This window comes from Sorex araneus, chromosome 3 (genome assembly GCF_027595985.1).
Source record: "Sorex araneus isolate mSorAra2 chromosome 3, mSorAra2.pri, whole genome shotgun sequence".
In the NCBI taxonomy this organism is placed as follows: Eukaryota; Metazoa; Chordata; class Mammalia; order Eulipotyphla; family Soricidae; genus Sorex; species Sorex araneus.
This window is the reverse complement of record NC_073304.1, coordinates 96,904,545-96,931,824: the sequence shown is the minus strand read 5'-3', so window position 1 is coordinate 96,931,824 and position 27,280 is coordinate 96,904,545. Positions and strand designations below refer to the sequence as shown.

Sequence of the window (27,280 nt, the reverse complement as noted above, 5' to 3'; positions counted from 1 at the left end):
GAAGACATGATTAAGAAGGAAAAATTAGAAAGGAAAAAATCAACCCAGATAGGGTTTATAAATCATGGTAAGGGGTTTGGGTCTTATCCTAAAGGCATTGGGGAGCCACTGAGGTGGATTCAACTGGGCCATCATATTACAGTTTACCTTAGAAATAAGCCTTTGACTGTGGTAGGAGAGGGGTCGGAAGGTGGAAACTAAGTCTCCACAGGAAAAAGGCAGCCACTGCAATCCAGCATAATTGGGGGTGGAAGACGGTTTAGTTGTGTTGGCAGCTATGTGGGGACAGGGTTTCCTAGCACTTAGGGACAGACAGGACAGCAAAGGGAGTAAAGAAAGGAGTCAGCTTGCTTCTCGTTTGAGCTCTTGGGGGGAGGAGGGGGGGGGGTCAGGAGTATTGACTGTGGATTGAATGCCCTGGCAGCGGTGAACAGGGGGATCTGACTTTGTGTTTTGTTTTCATTTTGGGGACACACCCAACGGTGCTAGGAGAACCAGGTCACAAGGGGATTGAACTCAAGAGCTTTAGCCCAAGGACTTATCCCTGGCCCTAGATTTGAGATGTCAAAAGGACAGATGTGGATAGGCAGGTAAATATTGAGCCAAAGACAAAGATACTGAGACTTGAAGCAAAAAAACAGAACTGAAACAAGATGGCATATTGCTGTGGGGTTTTTTTTTTTCTTTTGGTGCCTCACTCAATAGTACTCAAGGTAGACATTTAGCTCTGTGCTCAGGGAACACTCCTACAGGAACTTGGAGGAGACCGTACATAAGGTGTTGGCAATCCACTCAAGTTGCCTGCATGCAAAGCTAGTGCCTTCCCCACTGCACTATCTTGCTTTTTGGTTCATTATCTTAAAAAGCAATGAGGGGGCTGGAGTGATAGCACAGCAGGTAGGGCATTTGCCTTGCATACTGCCGAGCTGTCGATTCCCAGCATCCCATATGGTCCTCTGAGCGCCGCCAGGGGTAATTCCTAAGTGCAGAGGCAGGAGTGACCCCTGTGCATTGCCAGGCGTGACCCAAAAAGAAAAAAAAAAAAGCAATGAGGCCAGGATGTGTGTGGGGTGGTACAGGTGGTGGTGGGGAGTATCAGGGTTATTAGGCAGAAAGGGGAGAAAAGTCTAAAGGCGCCCCAAATCTCAGCTAAGGCCCTGATGTGCTGTTCCAGCCTCATCTCTCCAGCCCTCTCCCTCCGTGTCCTTGACCCTTTCCCTTGGATCCGAGCACGGCTGGTTCTTTCTGGAATCTTTTTGGAGTCTCACGCGTTCCGAGGCTCCCCTCGGTTCACGATAGCAATGGTACTTTCTCGGTATGCGTGGTATGTTTCCTCCAGAGTCAATACCCTATGCATGTTCTGACTTATAGTGCTCTGGCCCGGGGAGCACGTTTAGGATTTCCCCGGGCCGGGAAGGGGGTTGAACGCGCTGGTTTCGTGCAGCTGACTCGGTGCTTGGAGGAAAGCGGGCGAGTTTCTCCCAGGAGCGGCACAGCCTGAACCCCACTCCCGCGGGCCCGGGCCTCCGGGGCAGTGACGTCAACGGCCGTGGGAAAGCGCGCGCGCGCGGGGCTCGGGGCCGCGCGCTGCCCTCTGCCCCACTTCCGAGCCCGGCCCCGGACTTTCGGCCGTGCCCAATGGGCAGGCGCCCGGGGCCCCGCGCTCCCGTTCGCGCGTCTCGCGAGCGTTCCCGGCGCGGCGGAGGCGGTGCCGCCGGGGTCCGGCTGGCGAGTGCTCGGAGGCGGACGGCGCGGCGGGGCGCGGGGCGGCAGACACCATGTTCCGAGTGACCACGGCTCCTGGGCAGCTCCGGCGGGCGGTGAGTCCTGGCCGAGGTCGCGGAACGGCTCCTGCGGGAGCTGAACGACGGGCGGGGGGGACGCGCGGGGTCACAGTCAGAGGTCGGAGGTCAAGGTGACTCCGGGGCTGCAGCCTGCCCCCGCACCCCGGGCGCGCGGTGGACAGCGGCGCGCCCCCCCAAGGGGGTCCGGTCCCCGCAGCGCAGACGGGTGGCGACCCGGAGGCCCGCCGGACAGTGTAGCGCAGGGGTGCAGCGGAGTTTCCGGGGAGAGCGGAGCCTGTGCACGGGGGGCACCGGTCCCGCGCCCCTCCTCCACCCCGTCAAGTGCCCGGGGCCTCCCGCAGGGCGGCGCGGTTCTGGTTCTGGGGACGGTGACAGTTTGGGAGTCAGTGGGTGCCCAGGTGGGGGTCCCCGTTGGCTAGCTTTCGCCAGCTTTGGGAAGGTGGCATCTGCCGGAGCTGCAGGCCGACCGACCTCTGCAGCCGGCAGGTTGTCGGGTGAGTAGGCAGGGTGCTCCCCAGGAAGGGGGTCCGCCTTGGATGCGGACAGCCGGGGGAAATCGCGAAACTTAACTGGATCGCTTTTCTTTTGGGAGAATTTGGGAGAATGGTGGAGACTATTCCCAAATACTACACGGAGTAGGGCATGTGGAGATCGGAAACGTTGGGAGTCGAGTAAGAATTTTCGAACTTAGCGTGGAGTTGTCACAAGATCTTGTTCAAGAAAAACAAGACAGCTAGACTTGGGTCAGGAACTTTTCCCAGTGTCTTTGTACCATTTTTTCCCCTTTAATGCGGGGAGGGGGGGTGGAGAAAGAAAGAGACAGAGGGAGACAGAGACAAAGATACCGCTGCCCCCCCCCCCCGTTTTTTTTTTCTCTGTAGGACAAAGGTGGCAATCCAGACGTCTGTAAGACTTGTTTGTGCTTTTCTTGTTCCATTAAAACAAAAACCCAGCCCCAACAACACTACCCCCTCCCCAATACCCTTTAACAGTTCAAACCCAAGACTATTCCACCTGTAAGTCAGTATGCTCTCAAGAGAGATTTTTTTTTTTCTCCTCAGACGACCTAAACATAAACAAATCAAAGCACTGAATTTTGGGGAAGTTCCAGGTGTTACAGCCAAACAGAAAAAGTGCTTATCTCTGCACCATTGTGCATATGTAAGAAGTCTGGCATTAGGAAAATTATTGCAGTGGAGGGAGTTTAGGAATCCTTAATTTTGTAGAAATGGCAGAAGAAATGGAATATTAGCGTAAGTAGTTCTTACTCTCTTTAGTTTGCCAGTATATGTAGACCTTAGTTCCAAATCTTCACTGTGGTTTGCCAAAGACTTGACCTTGACTTACTTGCAAAATGTGAAGTCAAGCTAAGGAGAGAAGCTGCCCTAAAGTTATTAAGAAATGTTTGAGAGATGGGACATTAAAGCCCAGAACACTTGTAAGGTGAATATATAACCATGCATGTTTAATGCTTTTAAAACTTTGAAATAATTTCACACTTATAGAAAGAGTTCAAGCTGCGATAAAGAACTCCGAAAACCCTTTGCTGGATTTCAGCAGCTGTTAACACTTGTTTGTGTTTTATGTGTAATATATATATGTATATATATATATATACACACATCAGTTGTGTTTTATATATATATACACACATATATGAGAAGATAATATATATAACATCAGTTGCATTTTATATGTATATATACACATACATGAGAAGATAATATATATAACATCAGTTGTGTTTTGTATGTATATATATACACACATATATGAAAAGATAATATATATATATAACTAAGTTTTCTCAACCATTTGAGTCTGTTGTGGACACTTTTTACTCTTGAATAATTCAGTGTGTGTTTGCTATAAATAGGAGGTTCACTTTCAGAGCTCAGCGTAAATGATAACATCAGGAAGTTGCCTTATTGTCACAGTGCTACTTTATCTACAGGTGTTATAACAGTGCTACCCATTTGTTGTTTTTCACAAAATTTTGGCCCACACAAGACTATGCTCAGGGGTTATTTCTGGCTGTGTGCTGAGGAACTGCTTCTGGCTGTACTTGGGGGACAGTGCGAGATGTCCGAATCGAATCCGGGTTGGCCTTGTTGTGCAAAGGCAGGCACCCTACCCACTGTACTATATCGCTCCAGTCTTTCAGTGTTACCCCTTCTTAGTTCATATCATGTGTAGCATGCTCTCTTACTCTGGGTTAGGTAAGGCCAGGGACATGCTTTTTGATTTGGCTCCACATCTGTTTAGTAGTCTGTTAGACTACTTCCAAGCTTTTCTTTGGCTTTGATAGTGTTGACTCTTTTGTTACTTTGTTTTGGGGCCATACCTGCATGTGCTCAGGGTTTAGTCCTGGCTCTGCACTCAGGGATCACTCCTGGCAGGGATCATGGGACCAGAAAGGGTGCCAGGGATTGAACCTGGCTTGGCCACATGCAAGGCAAGCGTCTTACCTGTCCTCCTAGCTCTCCCACCCCATGGTATTGGTGTTTTTGGAAGAGTATAGACACTCTATTTTGTCATTTTGTCGACTGATTTCTGTTTTGTCCCTGATTTAGTTTTGCCTGGTGTTTCTTCAGGGTTAGTACTTCAAACTGTGAAGTTCCCAGTGAATCCTGCAGTTAGTGGTGTAGCTTTAATCCCACTATTGATGAGGTTCTTTGTAAGTAATTGACTCAGTTATTCAGCGGCTTTCTCTCCTTTCAATTACTCCTCCCTCCCCTTGTAACTTTTAATTAACTTGTGGGAGGGACTTGGAGACTAGGTAACTCCTGCTTCTTATCGGGCATTCACCCACTAAACAAACGTTGTGGTGATGATTCTTGCCTGAGAATGACGACTAGGGTGTACAATGGTGATTCCCTGCCCACTCCATTTTCACCATTTGTCCTACATTTCTTTGTATTCAACTATAAAGAACATTCTTGCTTATTTACATATTTTATGGATTTGTGGTGGACTGGAGCGATAGCACAGCGGGTAGGGTGTTTTTGCCTTGCATGCGGCTGACCTGGGTTTGATTCCTCCGTCCCTCTCCAAGAGCCTGGCAAACTACCGAGAGTATCCCGCCCACATGGCAGAGCCTGGCAAGCTCCCGTGGTGTATTCGATATGCCAGAAACAGTAACAAGTCACAATGAGACGTACACTGGTGCCCACTCAAGCAAATCGATGAACAACAGGACAGCAGTTCTACAGTGCTATAGAATTGTGGTTTCTTATTTAGTTGGCTGGATAATAATAAATATGATGCTCTGGGGCTAGGATGCAGTGCAAAAGGCTGGAGAGTATGCCCAGCCTGCCTGGGGCCCAGGGGTCCATCCTTGGTTGGACAGGACCTTGTTGCTCCCAGCCCCACAGGGGAGGCCGCCTTAAAAGCAACAATAACAACAACCCCCAGAACCAAAACAGGTCATAGTATAAACTTGGTATAAAGTTTTCAGTTGCTCAAGTTGTTGCTTATTTCTTTTTTGGGTGGGGTCAGTGGGGTTGTTGGTCCACATACCTTGTGGTCCTCAGGGGCCACTTTGACTCTGTGTCAGGGTTACCATATTGTGGTGTGGAGAATTAAGCTGGGGTTCACTGAATGTAAGACAAGAGTCTTGAACCCTGAACTATATCTGATCCTCAGTTGTCCCATATTTCTAACGTGGGAGTCTCTTAAATGGACTCCTGTTCACTTCTGTTTATGTTATAAAGTTGATGTACCATACCTGAAGTCTCCACTTTTGAAAGAAAAATAAATCTTTATAGCAAACTTAGAATGAATTTAGATATTTTTGGGCCACACTTGGCAGTGCTCAGGGGTTACTCCTGGCTCTGCACTGGAGAGCTAGATTTTTACAAAAGCTTTTTTTGGGGGGGATTTTGCTTTTTGCTTCTTGGGCCAATCATCTTGATGTTCAGGGGTTACTCTTCACTCTGTGCTTGGGGCACCATGTGTGTATTGGGTTGATTGTGTGCAAGACAACTGCCTTAATGCCTAGTACTACCCTCTGGCCCAAGAAACTATTTTTAATAATTCCAGCTTTCCCCCCTTTGGAGAAGCTCGTTTTCTCACTCTCTTGCTTTCCCTCAGATTTTGCTAAGTAAATTTCTTTAAATCTATTTTACTTCTTTGGGAAAAAAATTAAGCTAGCACAGCAGGATAGTCTTGCACTCAGCTGCCCCAGGTTCGATTCCTCTGTCCCTCTTGGAGAGCCCGGCAAGCTACCGAGAGTATCCTGCCTGCACAGCAGAGTAAGCTACCCGTGGTGTATTCGATATGCCAAAAATAGTAACAATAAGCCTCATAATGGAGACATTACTGGTGCCCGCTTAAGCAAATTGATGAACGGGATGACAGTGCTACAGTGCTGTTAAAAGTTGCACTAAACTAGTAATTTAGCAGTGTAAATAGTACACTTAAAAAGAATAATGATGGTGAATTTAAGTTTGTAGGTTTTTGGATATTTTTTGGCCAAGATTAAAAATATTTCTTGTACTGTAAGTTGTCTGGAATCTAAGATGTATTTCCATTCTTGAATGGTTTGTGCCCTGAAGTAAAGTCCTTCAATTTTGGTGGGTTCCTCTTTGTCATCAGCCAAGGAGATAACATTTTCTATCCACAATAAAGAGCCAGACACTTGCTGAGAAGAATAGGTAGGTATTTGCACTTAACATTTGAGCAGGACTGTTAATCTGAATATTCATGTTTTAGTCATTTGCTATGGAAATTGATTTGTTGACTAATAAAATATATGAAAAACTACTTAGGTGAGGAGTGAAGTAACACTTCTCAAGGTCATTTGAGTGTTCTTGCTTTTATTGCCAGACAAGACTATCTATCATAATTCAGAACTGTGATACTAATATGAGGGAACATGACAATTTTCAAATCCATGGTCTAGCTTTGATGAATGAGATTGAATGCTGTAATTTACATGCAGATTTGAATGAAGAAAGGCATCCCATTTTGAATGTGGTTCTGAAGAGATTTATTGCATAAGGTAAATTCTGTAAAATTATGCTGCCTGCCAATGTGTCCACTCAGGGGTCTTCTCTGTTTTTAAAAAGTGAGGTAAATTGGCTGTTTTTAATATTCTAATCAATGTCATATGACACTTTCAGTCATGATTAAAAGCTTCCCTATTTTATTACAAGAGGTTAAAGTAACTTATTTAGCTTAAGTGCAGAAATGTAATGTACAATTTATTACAAAATGTATGTTAAAATATGAATAGATGGCTTTAATTATATATTATTTCTTTTTGAGTGGAACTTGGAAATACTTTCTGGCTTATTTATGCAGTAGCAAATTTCTCTCTCATTTTTTTAAGTTAAGCAAAAAGATCCTCATACTCCCTTACTCCTTTCTCTTAATCTCATGTAGTTTTCCAAGAAGATTCGGGATAGTCAAAATTACTGATTTTTCCTTAATGTGAGTGAGGTTTGTAAGCGCCAAGTAGAGAGTGAGGTCGTGCTTGTTTTTCCCTCCTCACACTTTTGGTAGATAACTTACTTTCTGAAAATAGAGTTAGTCACATTAGTCACAGTAGGAGCTTTAACACTAAAAGTTTTTTCTGAAAATACCTGAAAAGCAAAAGCAGTGTCAAGACTGTCAAGGCTGAATAAGAGGAGGAGCGAGTCATGTTCGTTGCAGATCACTGGAACTGCATTGATGACTGTGAGAGAAAGGCCCTGTCATGTAGGGAGTGTGGACCCCAGGGTGTTGTGACGGCAGGAGAAGGGGGCAGTAGAATTGGTATGCATTGATGTTGTCCTTAAGGAGCTGGTCTTGGAAAGGATGGAGAGAGAATGATGATGCAGGTAAACCTTGCGGTTGAGAAGCCTCCTGCCTCATCAGTGTCACTCTTGACCAACTGTGCTGGGAGGTTGAATGCCACGAGCCCTGTGGTGCCAGGGACCTACACCTGGCAGGGCTCAGGAGTTACACCCAGTGGTGCTCAGGGGATTCTGTAGTGCCAGGGGTGGAACTGGAATCCTGTGTATGCAAAGCATGTGCCCCTGACTCCTATCATGTCTTTTTGCAGTCACATATTGGAACCATACAGTACACACCCTCTTTAAATCATCTATTTTTCACTTAGCACACATTTAAGATTCCTTTATGCCTTTGCATGGCCCACTAGCTTGGTTTTCTTTCTTTTCTTTTCTTTTTTTCTTTTTTGCTTTTTGGGTCACACTCGGTGATGCTCAGGGGTTACTCCTGGCTTTGTACTCAGGAATTACTCCTGGCAGTGCTCGGGGAACCATATGGGATGCTGGGAATCGAACCCCTGTTGTCCGCGTGCAAGGCAAATGCCCTACCCGCTGTGCTATCACTCTAGTCCCTTTTTTTCTTTTTTCTAAACTGTATTTAAACACTGTGGTTAGCAAAGTTGTTCAGGCATTCAGGTGTTCCAACCCCCGTCCCACCACTAGTATGGCCTGCCCTCCACTGTTGTCCCCAGTTTGATAACTGCCTCCTAAGCCTGTCACCTTAGCAGGCATGAAATACTATTCTACATTGTTACCACAAAATGTCTAATGGAATTATGGAAAAATACTCCAGGGAAAGGAAATTTGTGAAAACCGTTATATCTCACTGAGTTCATTAAAGTCATTGTCTGAGATCATCCTGATAGTAAACCAAGCTGTTTGCTGCTAGGTGAGCCTTCTGTGTTCCTGGTTTTGTTTATTGCACTTGGTTGTTGTCTGTGCTTCTTTCCATCTGACTTGGCGTGCTCCTGCTGGGAAGTAAGCATTGTGGAATTTGGAGATGGTCTCCAGGACCTGTACACTGGGCGGATGAGTTTTAGTGGCTCACCTTGGCTTGCGTCTCTTCTGAGATGAGTGGTTAAGCTGGGCTCTTGCTTACATGGTGGTGGCTGTGGGTAGCTTGCTTTTTTTGGGTGACTACTTCTTTTTTCTGTATCACCACCATTTTTTTTAACCTTCTTTAAAAAAAATTGTTGTTTTCTGTTTATTTTTGGTGTCATACTGGACAGTGCTGAGGGCTTACTTCTGGCTCTGCACTTAGGGATCACTCCTGACAGGACTCAGCGGACCCTGTGGGGTGCCAGGGATCAAACCCAGGTTGGCCACATGCAAGGCAAGTGCCATACCCGCTGTCCTATCTCTCTGTCCTCTGGAGCACCACAGCTTATCTATTTACCTGCCAATGGACATTTTTGCTGCCAAGTTTGGCAGTTATGAAGAAAGCTGCTATTCCTATTTGTGTGCAGGTTCTTATGTTGACATAAGCTCGAAGCTCATTTGGGTAAATACCAGAGAGAACAAGTGCTGAATTGTGTAATGAGAATGTCTTTAGATTTGTGAGAAACTACTAAACTGGATGTACCATTTTGAATTTCCACTAGACTTCCTGTGGCTCTCGATTCTGACCGTGTTTTGGGTTTGTTCCCTTCTAACAGTATGGAGTGGTGCCATTTAATTTGAAGTTCCCTAATGACATGATATGGAACGTTTTTCTCTGTCTGTTAATTTACCATTTGTATATTTTTTGTGAGGTGTTGTCCGTATGTCTGGCCTTGTGTTTATTTGGGGCCACACCCACTGGTGCCCAGGGATGGCTCCTGGCTAGGGCTTGAGGGACCTGGTGTGGGATGGAATTTGGGTCAGCTGCATGCAAGACAAGCACCTTACCTGCTCTACTGTCTCTCTGGCCCGCTTGTGCCTATTTTTAAATCAGTTTTTGATTTTTAAGAGTTGATTATTAGGGCTGGAGTGATAGCACAGCGAGTAGGGCGTTGTCTTGCACGCAGCTGACCCGGGTTCGATTTCCAGCATCCCATTTGGTCCCCCAAACACCGCCAGGAGTAATTCCTGAGTGCAGAGCCAGGAGTAACCCCTGTGCATCGCCGGGTGTTTTTTTCCCAAAAAGAAAAAAAAAAGAGTTGATTATTAAATGTATATTTTATTACTTACTGTTTTTGCCTAATTTTAAACAATCTTTTTATGACTGTACAATCCCTGGAAGTTCTGGAAAACCTGACAATTCCTTAGGAGACCTATCCAATTTATCTTATCATAGAACTATAATTTACAACAAATATGGGCTTTCTGCCACCAGATCTTGGATTTATTCTTCAAATGGTGATGGAAGTCCTATAATTTTTATGGTAAATGAAAGATGAAACATAAAAATATGGTATCTAATATATATTGGTAATAAATAGTTTGTTACTGGTAATTCTTGTGAAATGTGATTTAAATAATAAATTGTGCTACTGAAATTTTAGTAGAGTTCTTAATAAAATATTGTGCCCTTCAGATGATAAAAATTCCACAGATTAATTAATTTTGCAGATGTATATTAGGAAAATAAACATTGTATGGGACACAAAAGTCACCAGTGGTGTGTTACCTTCATTCAAGAATTGTGCATTGTTGTGGATCACTGCAGTTTTTATGGAGAAGAGTTTTTTGTGTAGTCAGTATTAAAAACCTTAAAACTGGACTGACTCTCTAACACATCTTATTTTGTCATAGAAGAGAGTTATAAAATGTGCATTAAAATCACTAGCCTTAATCTCCCTTTTTACTGGCATATTTTTATTATAAAAATTATGCAAACAGTGAGGCTGCAACAATAGTATAGCAGGGAGGGCACTTCTGCATAGTTGACCTGGGTTTGATCCTCTGCACCGTCTATTCCCCAAGCACTGCCAGGAGTGATCCCTGAGCACAGAGCCAGGAGCACAGCTGAGTATGGCCTGAAAACCAAACCTAATAAATTTTAAAAAGTATACAAACATATTTGGTTTGACAGCAATAAAGATTTTATTGTCTCTGCTCCTGTTGAGCAAATAGAAAGGGAGGAAAAAGACAAATACCCTTTCTGCTACATGGTACATGCAGTACTTTCTCTGTGTCACAGAATTCTTCAACATGGTCATGTGGTGTCCTTCTCCTTTGTTCACCCTTAGGTTAAGCATTTGTCCCTGGCAGGATTACTCTAGAATCTCTGGCATTGGGTCCAGCAAGGATGCAGTGGGTGTGTGAGTCCGAGGAGGTTAGGAATACCCCTATGTAGCGGTAGGGAGCTTGGTTGTGTGAGCTGGTTGCAGAGTGGTTAGGGCCAGACCTAGGAGACTGAAAGGACACTCGTCTGTTGAGGATGAGCACGAAGATCCTGCTACAAGGGAGCTTTCTCTGCATTGTGTATAGCCATACACAGATCATTAATAACCCGAAAGATTATGGAGTTCCTTTTTAAACTGGTTTGCTCTTGTACAGTGATAATAAAAAGATGAAAAATGTAAGCATTAGCAATCATTGTTTAAAATATGATTACATGAAAGGAAAAATATACTGTTCTTTTTCATAAATTTAGATGATGACAGTACCTGCCTGGCTTCCATTCATACATTCCTGCTAAGTTTTACCTCTGTGTAAATTTTTCGATATATTTTCTCCTTTTTTTTTTCTTTTCATTTTGCTTTTTGGGCCACACCTGGTGATGTGGGATGGCTGTTCCTGGTTTGATGGTGCTCTGGGACCAGGTGGTACTGGGGGTCGTACCTCCAGCCCTTGGAGCCATCTTCCTGGCCCCAGACTATGCTTGCTTTACTCCTGCTCCAGCTATGAGGATTGTTGCTGAATCAAACTGTAGACCCTGCCAGCTAATCCACAGTTCTTCCTTTCCTTGCTCTTCACAAGTTTCAACACTTTCTTTCATCCTTTTTTCATGCCTATAATGCTGATCACCATCTTTAAAATAAATTGTTTTTTATTAAAGCACCATGAAGGTTATTCATCTTTGGGTATTAGATATTCTGTATTTCAGCAATCCCACCACCATTAGTGTTTTCTTCACCAGGGTTCCTAGGATCCCTCCTCCCCCACTGTCTCCAGTATTCTTCAGTCCCAGCCTGCCTCTGTGGTAAGCACTGTTTTCTTTCTTTTTCCTTTCTCCCAGCCCCTCTTTTAGGCACTGTGGCTTACCCTGCTGTTACTGATAGGGTATCACGCATGTCACTTTGCCTCCTTTCAGCACCTAGTTCTGGTACAGTGACCACTTCTCTCTATCATTGTAGTGGTCCCTTCCCTGACCGATCCTACCTCCCCTCACTCCCCAGTGGCAAGCTTGCTACTAAGGACCAGTTCTGATCTTTGTTTCTGTTGCCTTTAGACGTTAGTTATTCCCCTACTATGTTTTTTATATCCAGCAAGTGAGCGTGATCATTCTGTGTCTGTCCCTCTCACTCGTTTCACTTTGCATGATACTCTCCAGATCCATCCACATAGCAGAAGATTACATGACTTCATCTTTTCTTACGGTTGAATATTATGGTTTCTTTATTCAGTAGTCTGTTCTTGGGCACTTGGGTTGTTTCTCAGTTATGGCTGTTGTGAATAAATAGTGCACTAGTGCTGCGGTGAACATAGGATGTCTTTTCTGTATTGTGTTTTGGGGCCCTTAGATTATATTTGAAAGCATTGCATTGCTGAGTCATAAGGAAGCTCAGTTCCTAGTTTTTTGAGGAAAGTCCATATTGCCTTCCAGAAAGCCTGGACCACTCGACACTTCCACCAGCAGTGAAGGAAAGTCCTCCCTCGCATCCACACCAACATTGGTGGTGGTGGTTGTTTTTGATGAGTGTCAGTCTATAGGTATGAGGTGATCATCTTACCACATGACCAGGACACTCAACTTTCCTTTCTTTCTGATTCTAAACTTCATGATTTGCATTCTTGGGCCAGGAATAAGGCTTAGTGATACCACATGGCCTTGCAAGTGTGAGGCCCTGGTATTGATCCTTGGCAACACACATGTGTATGCGCGTGTATACACACACACACACACACACACACACACACACAATATCTATTAAAGTTTAGGGGCTGGGTTTGACTCAGTGGTGAAATGTGTGCCTGGCATTCATGAGATTTGGGTTTAATTCTCAGTACCACAAAAAGCATGATCTGTGTTCTCCGACAGTTTGGATCTCTTTATGAATAGAAAAATACGTGCATTTTTTGGGGGGGATGCATGTAAACTAAGTCTTATTTCCCTTGAATTCTTTTTCACAGAGTTCATTCTTGTTCATCTTTGTGTTTCTAAAGTTAGAAAGTATTTCTGATGATCGTGGTCTCTTGATCATTCACAGTAGATATGGGTAGATATTAGTTGGTTCCAAAATACTATCTGTAAACTTTTGAATTCAGAAGTATATGTGAAAAGTTGAAGCCACAGTAAAATTGCAGTAAAAAATTCACAGTAAAATTTAAAATATAATGTTGCATTTTAAAGACGTGCTTGTGCTCATTATCAGTTATTTTTATATTGAAAACATTTGCCTGAAGCATTAGGAATCAGTTTTGTTCTTAGCCGTATCTGGTGGTGCTGGGGGTATTCTTGGTTCTGCTCAGGAGTGACTCCTACCAGTGCTATGTAGGCCATCTGTGGTGACAGGGATTTGTTTTTCTTGCTTTTTGGGTCACACCCAGCGATGCTCAGGGGTTACTTCTGGCTTTGCACTCAGGAATTACTCCTGGCAGTGCTTGGGGGACCATATGGGATGCCGGGGATCGAACCCGGGTCGGCCGCGTGCAAGACAAACGTCCTACCCGCTGTGCTATCGCTCCAGCCCCGGTGACAGGGATTTGAACCAGGGCCAGTGGGAACCAAGGCAAGCTCCTTAATCTCTGAACTCTCTCCAGCTCTAGAAAGCAGTTTTAATAATGAGTATTCAACCCAGTATTTCGAATATGTTGAACTCTTTAGCAGTATTCTGAAGCTGAATATAATTTGATCCAAAGTAAATTGGTAGTAGTTTGATTCTTGTTATGTTTGGACAGAGTATTTTATTTTATTTATTTATTTAAAAATGTGGGAGTACTGCTGTTTATTTAGCCACTGATTAAGCTGGCTAAAGTGGGCATGAACTCCACATTATTTTTTAAATTTTTTAAAAATTGAATATCCATGAGATAGACCATTACAAAGCTATTCCTGATTGGGTTTCAGTCCTACAATGACCCAACACTCATGCCTCTACCAGTGTACCTTTCCCACCACTAGTGTCCCCTGTTTGCATCCCACCAGCCTCCAATACCCCATGCCCCACTCCCAGCCTCCCTCTATGGCAGGCACTTTTCTTCTTTCTTTTCTCTCTCCTTTTTCTTTCGCGTGTTATGGTTTGCAATACACAGAGGTTGTTATGTGTGTTCAGGGCATTCAGTATTTTTATGGGAACAGTAAGACGAGTAGCTTTTTAAGTGGATTGCAGCTTTGGGGTGTGATGTGACTGCCAAGGCTTCTGGAAGTACAGGGAGGTTGGAGGAGGTAGCCCATCCCGACTTTTGATCTCTTGTGAGATTTATTTATGAATCTCTGAAGCAAGGCCAGTAGAAGAGCTTACATGGTGGCATTGGACTTGGTTCGTGCGGTGATTGCCAGTGCTTCCAGGAGTATTGGGAAGTTGGGGGAGGTAGCCCATCCCTACTCTGAAAAATCCTGGAGATTTCAGTCACAAAACCCGCATACCTGAATTTTCAACAGTTTAATATCCCAGTGAGGTCTGTCCTAAGATGGTGGCATCTGGCCGGGGACATGGTGATGACTTTGGGTTGTGGGAGCAAGGGACTGCCAGGGACTCTATTTGGGTGGGCACCAAGCTAACCTGCCTCCCTCCAATTGACCCCAGTCTGTTCAGCCTTGCATGGGTCCAAGTGTAACTGTGGCTTTTGATCTCTTTCAAGATTTATTCATGGATCTTTGGAGCAAGGCTGATAAAAGAGCTTGTAGAGCTGAGCTGGAGGGGGTTTGTGGGCGTGGCTCCCACATACCTAACTTTTGGCCCTTTCATTTCACAGAAAATTTAGTCCTGAGTTGTTGAGGTCCAACCAGAGGCACAGTGGCAATTTGGGGGTATCAGGAAACCTGAAGGCATGTTCAGGCTGCTGATGCAGTCACCCCACAGGTACAGATTGATGAGCTGGTAGCACTGTGTCTCCCGCACAAAGTTTTTGAAATTCAGATACATTCAACAGTTTTTAATTTAATGTAGATTTGTGGGAAAGTTATTTTGAGATTTTTTTCCCCCTAAATCTAACAATAGTATTTAATCGGATTCTTCTTGTGGGCTTTTTTTTTTTTTTTGGTCCTTAGGAGACCACACCAGGTGATGTTCAGGGCTTACTACTGCCTCTGAGCTCAAGAATCACTCCTGATGGGCTCGGGGGAATATATGGGGTGCCAGGTATAGAACTCTGGTTGACTGCATGCGAAGCAAGTGCCCTCCCCTCTGCACTGTCTCTCCAGTCCCTAATTTAAATTTTTGGTTTGTATTTGGTAAGAATGTTAATAGTAGATCAGTAGACACAAATTGTCCAGTTTTTGATATTTTGCAAGTATTTTATAAACATATTTATAGAATTGAGTATTGTATACAATGTTCTTTAAAGTATACATGCTTGATAAGAATAAAGATCTAGTTGTATAATAACATTCTCTTTCATTTTTCTGTTTTTCCTCTTTAGGCCTCATTGCTTCGATTTCAGAGTACCCTGGTAATAGCTGAGCATGCCAACGATGCCTTAGCACCCATTACCTTGAATGCCATCACTGCAGCCAAACGTCTTGGAGGTGATGTGTCTTGCTTAGTAGCTGGAACCAAATGTGACAAGGTGAGAAATGTTTAAGGTCAACCATAGCAAATATAATCTCCATCAAGAGACAAGAAAAGATGGTGACAGAGAATTATGGGAAGGACCGTAGCCCAAATTGGGCCCTAATCCTCATTAAATAGTGGTGTTACGGTCTTTACTACATGTGAAAAAGGAACTAAAAGGTTTGCTTACTAAGCATTTTATCTTTTGAAATGAGGTAGATTACTTGATTTAGTTCCACTGGCACTATTATGTGCCATCAGGTACCAAGTGGAATGATAATACTTGAGTCCCCTTAGAGGTTAATTGCTGATCCTTTTTTGTATTGATGAATATACTTGCTAATTGCTTTTAATTCTTGAAAGTGGTAAATCTGGACAGAATATCAGGATATTAAGTTTTAATTGGTGTAAGAATTCAAGTGTAGGTACTGGGCTTTCCAAACTATATGTTGCTGGCACGAAGAGATAATCTAGGGGCTGGAGCGAAAGTATAGGGGTTAAGGCACTTGACTTGCCTATGGCTGGACATGACCCTGCAGGTATGTCTTCAGTCCATACCAGGAGTGATCCCTGGGCACAGAACCAGGAGTAAGCCTCGAGTATAGCCAGATGGTGTCCAAAAACCAAACCAAACCAAAAAAAGACAATCTTGGTTTTGTTGCAGGGAGAAGTTGGCAGCTTTGTAAATTTACCCCCTGGAAAGATGTCCTATGCTATAGCTCTGTGGGATAGCTGAAGTCTTGCTTCCATGAAGCGAGATTATTATCTAGCTTGAGCTGCCCGTTTCATCTCACACATTTGGGAGTTTCCAACGTTGTACTTGGGTGCTTGGGTTTTAGAGGAGGAGATCTGGAGAATGCTTGCTGATAGAACATTCTCTGTCTTAACAGCATTTTACTTGAAATTTTAAAAAAATTAACAGATGCAATGTTTTGATATAATTTGCGTTCAGGATGACAGTAATCACTTGTCTAATTTCTTTGTGTGAAATTGGTATCTTAAAGACATTTTTAAAAATCAGTGTTATATTTTGGGTTTTCCAAGCAGGGTACCGAGTGATTATTCGCCAGCTGGACCAGCAGTTCAGTGTGAGGGACCAGGGATATGGTGTTGCTCAGGCCCTGTGGTGCTGGGCATGACCCAGGCTACCTTACAGGTGCTCTGGGCCCTTCAGGGCAGTACCAGTGATGCTTATGGGGATGATGTGGTGCCAGGGATTGAACCTACACTCAAAGCAAGTCCTGAGCACCACTGGGTATGACTTCCAGCTCCAGTATGTTATGCTCCTTTGGCATATGCAGTTTCTCTGTTTACCTGATTCTCTTAGATGGATAAATTTAAAACTCCTTTATTCATAGGTGGCACAAGATCTCTGCAAAGTAGCAGGTGTAGCGAAAGTTCTGGTCGCCCAGCATGATGCATACAAAGGCCTCCTTCCAGGTGAGGGTTATTTTACTGTGGATAAAATGAGATGGTTAAATTATGCTTGACTACATGACTATGAAAACATTCTGAACTGTGTTTACGGAATGTCTTTCATTCTCAGAGGAACTGACACCACTGATTCTGGCCACTCAGAAGCAGTTCAATTACACACACATCTGTGCTGGAGCGTCTGCCTTTGGAAAGGTGAGAAGGCGGAGAGCTCGAATCTGATGTCACTGCTCGGAAGGGTTCGGTTTCCTTGGGCCAGAAATGTACAGTTATCTTTGTTTAGATAGCGGATCTATGTCTAGGCTTTTAAATTTTCCCAGTGACAACCCTGTTCTTGAAAGCTGTAATTTATTATACTGATACTTAAAAAAAATTTTTTTTGTCATAGAGAAAACTAGGCTGTTTTTCAAAAATTGTATTTCTTTTTAAATCATGCTGAACTTTGTGGGTACATGTTTGTGGGTAATGTCTTCTGTTGCAGTAACCCATCTTAAGAGTTACTGGTGGGTGCTTAGAAAGACCATAATCGGTGTATTTGGGTGTCTGAGGGAGGAAAGGACTTGAAGACATCCTTCAAGTTAAGAAGGCCTTAATATAATCATATGCATTGTGATTTGGCTAAAGACAAAATGTGCTCAAGAGAGTCCCTTGGTGGCCATTGAAACCTTAAGAGACATTTCTGGTCCTTAAGATACAAACTTGGGGCGGGAGCTATAGTACAAGAGGGTAGGGTGTTTGCCTTACATGTGGCTGACCTGGGTTTGCTCCCTGGCATCCCATATGGTCCCCCAAGCATTGCCAGGAGTATTTCCTGAATGCACAGCCAGGAGCAACTCCTGAGCATACCCGGGTGTGACCCCAAAAGCAAACGAAACAAAACAAAAAATATATTTTCAGGTCTTAAAAAATCATTTTGCTAGTCATGATATTGCTGACTTATTTTGGTGTGGGGGCAAGGGCATGTCTGGTCATGCTGAGGGGCCACTCCCGGAAGTGCTTAGAGGACATGTATGGTAGGTTCTGGGGATGAGCTTGGTCAGCCACATGTGAGACAGATACTGTAGCTTGTAGTATCTCTTCAGTCTCTTACATGATTTATCTTTTTAATCCACTCAATAGTTTCCCAGTAAGAAATTTAGGAGAAAACATCAAATTTTTCTCATAGACCCAGTACTGGTTTAGAGATCTTCCAACTTAATTGTGATCAGCAAGTCAATAAATATTTTTTGCTTGTCCAAAAGATCCAAAAGTTAATTCACCATAATATGGAATAAAGGGGGGGAAAGCAACTTATTAACAGTTTTAGCTAAGCCTTAGATCTCTTACAGCTTACAACAACTACCAGTGGTTGCTACTTTTGGCTTTCCTGCTGACTAACAACAGAAAAGACGAGAGCAGGGCTGGAGCACCAGCACAGTGGGTAGGGTGCTTACCTTGCATGGGCTGACTCGAGTTCAATTCTCAGCACCCCATATAGTTCCCCTGAGCACAGTCAGGATTAAAACCCATGTACTGCCAAAACAAAAAATCACAGAGAAGACAGAGCCTGGCTCTCACAGCATATAAAGCTAAAAGACAAGCACGAGAACTCTTTGAACCATTGGCTTCATAGACAAACCCCAAAATCTCAGCACTTAACAATTACAAAATGCAGCACATAAATAAAGCTTCCAGCCTGCCTGTCTTAAAAGACATAGGAAGTCGGGGCTGGAGCTATAGCACAGTGGGTAGGGCATTTGCCTTGCACGCGGCTGACCCGGGTTCGATTCCCAGCATCCCATATGGTCCCCTAAGCACCGCCAGGGGTGATTCCTGAGTGCAGAGCTAGGAGTAACCCCTGTGCATTGCCAGGTGTGACCCCCCCCCCCAAAAAAAAAAAAGACATGGGAAGTCATGGGCTGGGTTGGAGAACTACTTTCCCAGTGGAGGGACACTCATGTCTCTGCTGCTCTATGTGCTTCTCCTTCCTGAAAGCGTGTGGGATAGTATGGAGAGAGATAGCTTTCCCACTCCCTCTCAGGGCACTTAGACGCAAGATCAGAAAAACAAGCCTTTAAGCGCCAGTCATTTTAAAAAAGGTACTCTAAAACAAAGCATAGGATATTAAATTTCTTCTTATTATTTTTAATATTTTTTTATTTTAAAAAGTTTTATTCCGCAGGTTTAGAAATTTGAGGTTTTTTCTTTTTAATAACTGCAAAAGAAATTCAGTAACACCTAATGATTAACAGAATGCAGTGCTGTATTATCTCAACAGAAACCATGCAGATGCGCCATAATAAACTATTAGTAAAAATCAAGCAACTTTTAAAAGGCATCTCCTGCATTACAAAATTTGTACAGAAATCCCCTTTGTCAGGGCTGTATTCCAGTCTTACTTCTTGCAACTTTAAAGGAATGTAGCCCATAAAACTGGTTACTTAGTATTCAGGCTTTAGATACTGAGGGATTTAGTTTGGTTTGCTAATAGTTTCCTTTTAAACCTCTCATTTATCAAGAGGTCTCTGTTTAATGGCACTTTTGTCTTCCCAGAACCATTAATTTTGAGATCTTCAGGCTTTTCCAATTGTGGTTTTATAAACTACGAAACTTTCAGTAACCTATCAAGGTTCAGAGAGGATTACTAGTAATATCACTGTCACTGTCATCCCATTGCTCATCGATTTGCTTGAGTGGGCACCAGTAATGTCTCTCATTGTGAGACTTATTTGTTATTGTTTTTGGCATATCCAATACGCCACAGGTAGTTTGCCAGGCTCTGCCGTATAGGCGCGATACTCTCAGTAGCTTGCCAGGCTCTCCGAGAGGGGTGGAGGAATTGAACATGGGTTGGAGGTGTGAAAGGTGAACGCCCTACCGCTGTGCTATCGCTCCATAGGTAACAACAAATTGGAAATTAGAAAATCTTGGAACTACACCACTAAGGACTGAGAGAATTTGGGAACAGAGTCAAGAGAGGGATTGGGATACTGGCCTAGTGAGAGTTTGCCCACGACCAGTACCGAGTCCTGGTGATGCTGGGGAGTAAGCTGTAGGGAGCAGTGGAGAACTGTTCTCAACTATTCAATTTGACTATTGGAGTGATAAAAGCAACATAAGGCTTTTGTGATGACACTTAGGTGATATCACCCTCTTTAGGATCTAGAAGCGGCTGCTTTTTAGTCTTAGGAGTAGGTCTTCTCTCTTTTAGAGCCTTTGGGTCACAAGTTTAGACAGAAGCAAAGGGATGATCCTTCTCTCATGAGAAGTGACAGACTGGGGATTTGTGTCTTTCCCTGTGACCCCTCCTAATGAGAGCAGTTCTGTCACATGTGTGCGATATATTATCAAACTACATAGATTATCTTCACATATGAGGACAGTTGTGTGCTGGCTTTTTTTTTTGAAGGGGGCACACCAACTTGTACTTAGGCACTTGGCTCTGCACTGAGGGATCACTCCTGGAGGTGCTCAGGGGACCATATAGGGTGCCAGAGGGGGGTTGAACTCAGGTCAGTGACATGCAAGGCAGTGGCCTGCTGGCTGTAGCCTCTGACCCCCATTTAAAAAATATATATATAGTATACGGTCTTTGCTTTACCCTTTTTGATTATATATTTTTTCGTTAACAAGATTTCCATTATACTGATGAACTATAATTAATAAATCTGTCCATATTGAAGTATCTTTTTTAAAAAGGCCAAAATGTGTCCTTTGAAATATTTTCTTTCAGGGGCCAGAGCGATAGTACAGCGGGGAGGGCCTTTGCCTTGAAATGCCAACCTGGGTTCGATCCCTGGCTTCCCATATGGTCCCCTGAGCTCTACCAGGAGTGACCTCTGAGTGTAGAGCCAGGGGTAATTCCAGGGCCTCCTGGGTTGGCCCAAAGAAAAAAAGTAAATATTTTCTTTCATATGTGTTATATACAAGTTTATTTATTTTTAGTATTTGAGAATTTAATGTGCAGAACATTTTTTTCAGTATTTCCAGAACAGTTTAAGTTCAGGGAGCAGTTGTTAAAGAAGTTACTTTATGGGACTGGAGCGATAGCACAGCGGGTAGGGCGTTTGCCTTGCACACGGCTGACCCCGGTTCTAATCCTAGCATCCCATATGGTCCCCTGAGCACCACCAGGGGTAATTCCTGAGTGAAGAGCCAGGAGTAACCCCTGTGCATCGCCTGGTGTGACCCAAAAACCAAAAAAAAAAAAAAGTTACTTTATTTCGTTTTTCCTTTTAAAAATTAACCTTCCTGTGGTTTTTTTGTTTTTGTGTTTGTTTTGAGTGTTTGCACACCCACCAGTGCTCAGGGGTTACTCCTGGCTCTGTGCTCAGGGGTCACCTTGGCAGGCTTGGGGGACCATAGGGAATGCAGAGGATTGACTCTGGTTTGGCTGTGTGCAACGCAAATGCCTTTCCTGCTATATTCTTGCTCTAACCCAATATATACTTTTCTTTTTTTTAGAAGTTACTATATTCATTGGCCTACAACTGTCTACAGTTTATAATGATGTTCACTATAGTAAATATTATATTTCATAAATCAACATCTTGAGTTTAACTGGTTTACTACTATAAAGCTCATTAAGATTCATAGTTGGTGTAATCATAGACTCATTTAATCTCAAGAGCTTTCCCAAAGTCATGCTTAAAGTTGTGATTTGTCTGAAGATTTATGAAAAGTATAATATATTTACATCAGAATTTCTACAGAATACGCGTTTAGAGAACGTTGTTGCTCATATTTTGTAGCTGTATGTTGGCCTGTGTGTTTGTAATGCAAGGCTTACTTTGCTTTTAGAACCTTTTGCCCCGACTAGCAGCCAAACTTGATGTGGCTCCAGTTTCTGACATCATCGACATCAAGTCACCTGACACATTTGTGAGGACGATATATGCAGGTTAGTACCCAAGAAAAATAACCTGTTAAAATTTTTTTTTTTTGCTTTTTGGGTCACACCCAGCGATGCTCAGGGGTCACTCCTGGCTCTGCACTCAGGAATTACCCCTGGCCGTGCTCAGGGGACCATATGGGATGCTGGGAATCAAACCCTCGTCAGCCGCGTGCAAGGCAAACACCCTACCTGCTATGCTATTGCTTCAGCCCCTTGAAGATAAATATTTTTTTAAAAAACTGTCCAGTTGCTTTCAATGGACCATCTTAAATGTTTCTGAGAAAAAAATCTTAGTTTGGAATTGCTGGTAGACCATGGCACGACTTTCTGATAGACTCAGAGAATAGTTCTTTTCTTTCTTTCTTTTTTTAATTGAATCATCGTGAGAAACAGTTAAAAAGCTTTCATGTTTGAGTTTCAGTCATAAAATGATCAAACACCCATCTCTCCACCAGTGCACATTTTCCATCACCAGTGTCCCTAGTATCCCTGCCCTCATCCCAACTCTCTTCTGCCTCTGTGACAGACAATTTCCTCATATTCTCTCTCTTCTTTTGGGCACTATGGTTTGCAATATAGATACTGAGAGGCTGTCACGTTTGGTCCTTTCAGCACCCATCCCCCATTGCTAACGATGCCTCCAGCCATAATTGACTTAGTGATCCCTTCTCAAGAATAGTTCTTTTCCACTTCATCATTTTACAGAGTGAAAATTTTCCAGTTATCAATAAAAATTAGATTCATTGTTCAATACATTTTTCTAAGAGACTCCTGGAAAAGCAAAACATTTTAGTTCTGTTTGTTTGTTTTCTTTTTGGGTCAACCTGGCAATGCTCAGGGGTTACTACTGGCTCTGCACTCAGGAATTACTCTTGGCGGTGCTTGGGGGACCATATGGGATGTCGGGGATTGAACTTGGATCTGGTGCATGCAAGGCAAAGGCCCTACTCATTGTACTATCGCTCCGCCCAAAACTTTTTAGTTTGTAAAAATAGTACTCCTGGTCACCTTTGTTTCACCAGTTCCATGCGCACGAATACATTTTACTGTCTCTTTAGTTGCTTGATCTACTGAGCATACCGCTCTCAGTGGGCCTGGAGAAGGTAATGAACTCTTTGTTCTCTCCAATTAAAGTTGTGTGTTTCATTGTAAATAACCAATTTTCAAATCAGACCTTTCATCTTTAGCAGTATTTGAGAGGAAATATTTGATGATAATCTTGCTCTTAATGTGATTGCTAATCCATAAGAAATGTCTTAAATCCTTTTAAAATCTTGACTTAAAAATATCACACTTTGTTTTCTTTATTCTGGATCATATTTTTACTTTGTTTTCTCTTATAGCATACATAGTGGCTTCCCACTTATTTGTTCCAGTTCTTATTGTTGAGTTTTCTGATGGGTGTGTGTTTTTCTTTTTTTTGTACAGGAAGCTTTTGTTTGTATTTCTTTTTAGGAAGAACATACCTTCCCAGTCTGGGTACCTGTTAACTCAGTTTCTTGCTTTGTAGGCAAGTCAGTCCCTGTTCCTATTTTAAAAGCAGTCAGGGTTACACAAATATCCATTGACATGCTTCTTAGGCATTTTGATCCTTTTTTCCCTATTCTTAGTAGAAAATAGTTATTTCTCTGACTTTGAAGTAAATTCTGAACCTTTAAAGAGTGCTTGTTTTTGCTGCCTTTGATGATTGTCTTTTAAATATGGTATTTCAGGAAACGCTTTATGTACAGTGAAGTGTGATGAAAAGGTGAAAGTGTTTTCTGTTCGAGGAACATCTTTTGAAGCTGCAGCCACAAGCGGAGGTAGTGCCAGTTCAGAAAAGGGTGAGTGTTCATTTGGAGCCGGTGTTTGTCTTTTAGTTTACAGGTATATTAGAATACCAGTTGGTCTCCCCTTACATTTTACAGTATAGTATTTGAGATTTCAAGCTAAATTATGTGCTCAAGCATGTGTTTTATATCACTTGTGGTACTAGGATAGTTGGTTTGATGGCCCGGGGGTGGGGCAGAGAGTTAATCATTAAGATTGATCTGTTACATTAATATCAAGCTAAAACATTTTTTAAAATGTAGTTGTTTACCCTTTCTGTTGGGGATTGGGACCTCCTGATCGATGCTCGGGGAGTCTGAGGCCACTCTCAGCCCTGCGTGGCTAACCGGGCCAGTGGGCCAGTGGTCAGGCTCAGGGATTGGCCCTGCTATGCTGAGATGCCCCAGGGCTACTCAGAATGCCCCATGGTGCCAGGGAGTCAGCCTGAGTTGGGTGCATCTGTCTCCCTGCCCCTTCCCCTTTATTTTTTGCTCTCATGATGGGGTTAGACATGTGCTGGCGTATGCCCATTCCAGAGTGGTGCACGTCTCCAGTTGCAGTGTTCAGACTTCCCTGGCTGTGGTGGGCCAGACATCGCGTGCTTCGTTATGGCACAGAGGGTCCCAAGCAGCAGACCTTCTAGGACTGTGCTTGGCACATGGGGGATCAAGGGATCAAGTCCCCTTGGCCTGACACTTGCCGGGCAGGAGCTTTAGGCTATTAGTCATCCTCTAGGCATGCTGTTAAGATTTTTTGATGTCATTGTTTTCTCTTGTAATGCTTTGGAGGTTTAATGTTATAAAGAAAGGTAATAATTTAGTTGCCCTTTAACTATTGATGAATTATTCAATGTAACATAGTAGTTACATTGAATGTATCTAGTATGTTATTTGAGAAAGGTAATTAATAAATTTTGCTTAACTATTTGAGATTGGTATGTTTAACATATATAAAATCTTATTTAAACATGTATCATTCCTTATTTGAACAAAAAGAATTTTGTAGGTAAACTGGGAGATTTTTGTGTCCTCTTAAAAGTCACCTAATTTTCAGGGTAAATACTGGAATCTAATCCTTTTTTAAGTCTTTCCAAAATCAGAGAATGAAATTTGTATAGAATAGTAACCAACAAACTTAAATTTTATGGAATTAACTTTTAAATTTGTCTTAAAAGTAATAACCATAAACAATTAGAACTTATTGTCATTGTTTTGTTATATGTATATACATATATATCTCAATGTATGCAGCCTCAAGTACTTCTCCAGCTGGGATATCAGAATGGCTTGATCAGAAAATAACAAAAAGTGACCGACCAGAGCTAACTGGTGCCAAAGTGGTAGTGTCTGGTGGTAAGTGGAATATTATAATTTGTTCAAAAAGATGAAACTCAGGGGCTGGAGTGATAGCACAGCGGGTAGGGCATTTGCCTTGCACGCGGCCGACCCAGGTTCGATCCCAGCATCCCATATGGTTCCCTGAGCATCGCCAGGAGTAATTTCTGAGTGCAGAGCCAGGAGGAACTCCTGTGCATTGCCAGGTGTGACCCAAATAGAAAAAAAGAAAAAAGATGAAACTCAGAATACTTTGATTTTATTAGTACTTATTTTAGAGGAGCATGGATATTTGTCAAACACAAGCAGCAGGTAAGTTTGTAAAAATCACTCTAATTTTACCAAGTGAAAAAAAAATGAAATTATGAACTAATATAAAATCCAAGTTTACAAAACTTGGATTTTATATTAATATTAAATTTATATTAATATTAAAACTTTATTTATATAAGATATAAGTTTTCTTCTGTGCATCTCTATCACTGGTGCCAGGGGGAGCACAGTCCAGGCCTCAGTAACTTCTGCTCTGTTGGTGGACTTCCATGCTATTCCGAAGAGTATGGTAGGCTACTGAGTCACAAAACTGGTGAGAGGGGTTAATGGTTGCCTCTCTTTGAGAAACTTCTGGGGTTGTCTGGGTTTCTGTGGAGACCTCTGAAAGTCTCAGCACCTTTAATATGACTGTTAATATTGTATGACTTGCATGTTTTCATATGTCATCATCCTTTTTTTTAAGGGGAAATTCTACAGCCTGTTGACTTGGTTTTCTGTTTATTTGATTTTGGGCAATGCCCAGTGGTGCGTAGGGCTTACTCCTGGCTCTGCACTCAGGAGTCACTCCTGGTCGGGTTTAGGAGACCCTATGGAGTGCTGGGGATCAAACCCAGGTCAGCCGTATGCAAGGCCAGCGCTCTGCCAGCTGTACTGTAGTCCTCCCCCATGACTTATTTTTTAAATAAGAATGCTATTTTCGGGTGTTCGAGCACTGTATGACTAAAACTTAAGCCTGAAAGCTTTGTAACTTTCCACATGGTGATTCAATAAAAGAATAAATTAATTAAAAAAAAAAGAATGTTATTTTGAAAAGTCTTTCCAAACTAAATATCACCTGAAATAATTAAAATTCCAAACAGCTTTTTATCATGAAGAGCACTGAAGGACCACACGTAATGCAGATCACTCTTTTATTCATTAACTGTTTAATGACTATCTAGGCCCACTTCAGAATATTGGAGAAACTTCAAAGGCAAGGTGTGCTTGTTCTTCAGCCTTGTGGAATGACTTTCATGCAAATAATTTCACTCTTCCAGTAAAGTATCATTAAACACTGTGGATGGAGCATTGGCCAGGGTAGATATGGACCCTGTAGAGTCTTTGTTCTCTCGAGAAAGACTGTTGTTAAGGATAAATTATACACTTAGCTAATTAATTACAGTCATGTTGAATGCTTTGTCGGGGAGTTCACAAGTATCCTAGAAATTAGGAAGTGGTATATTTAATTTGGCATTTGTGAAAGTTTTTTTTTTTTTAATTATTTATTTATTTATTTATTTATTTGCTTTTTGGGTCACACCCAGCAATGCACAGGGGTTACTCCTGGCTTTGCACTCAGGAATTACTCCTGGCGGTGCTTGGGGGACCATATGGGATGCCGGGGATCGAACCCAGGTCGGCAGCGTGCAAGGCAAACGCCCTACCCGCTGTGCTATCACTCCGGCCCCAACATTTGTGAAAGTTTTGAAGGAAGATTCGCTCATATATAAAGTAGCAACATTTTAATAGAATGTTTATATTTGCTTTTTATTCCTCCTCCATTTAACAAGGCCGGGGCTTGAAGAGTGGAGAGAACTTTAAGTTGTTATATGACTTGGCAGATCAACTACAGGCTGCAGGTAAAATTATTTTCCTTTTCATTGGAAATCCCTTTTCTTCAAGATTATTTTATTTCTATGTAAGCTACAAATTAGTTTTCTCTCCGAAATAATTTTTTAGTTTGGTCTCCCAAGTAAGTACATGTGAAGAGAGAATATCTTCATTCTTCGTTTAAAGCATTTCACTGGCACTTTGAAATAAAATTTGTCAGATATTAGGGGCTTTTTCCTTTAAAATATTTCCATGTCAACATGAGTACCTACTTCATATTCTAAAGGCCCTTGTATTACACTTTATTGTTGGCCTACTATAAATCTCTCATACAAAAGGAAATACTTTCAGTATTATTTCTTTCATTGTAGTTAACTATTTGTAGGACATACAGAACTTAGTGCATTAATAAGAGTTAAATTTTTTTTAAATAGAAAATTTAGAACATTTTATTTTTAAATTACAGTTATTTAAATGTAATGTGTCAAAACAAAAATGTCAGTTCTATCCTCTCCTCTTTTATGAGTTT

The 27,280-nt window shown here is 42.5% G+C and overlaps 1 protein-coding gene across 1 annotated transcript in view; it reads left to right on the top strand.

Moving 5' to 3' along the window:
- Positions 1-1,580: 1,580 nt before the first annotated feature.
- ETFA (electron transfer flavoprotein subunit alpha) overlaps positions 1,581-27,280 on the top strand; it is a 78,383-nt gene continuing 52,683 nt past the window's right edge. Inside the window, exons 1-8 of the mRNA XM_004611757.2 lie at positions 1,581-1,820; positions 15,308-15,454; positions 16,797-16,878; positions 16,985-17,067; positions 21,652-21,751; positions 23,458-23,568; positions 24,805-24,906; positions 26,712-26,780. Of these exons, the coding sequence (XP_004611814.2) occupies positions 1,779-1,820; positions 15,308-15,454; positions 16,797-16,878; positions 16,985-17,067; positions 21,652-21,751; positions 23,458-23,568; positions 24,805-24,906; positions 26,712-26,780 (736 nt within the window). The 5' untranslated portion in view covers positions 1,581-1,778. The remainder of the gene's footprint in view (positions 1,821-15,307; positions 15,455-16,796; positions 16,879-16,984; positions 17,068-21,651; positions 21,752-23,457; positions 23,569-24,804; positions 24,907-26,711; positions 26,781-27,280) is intronic.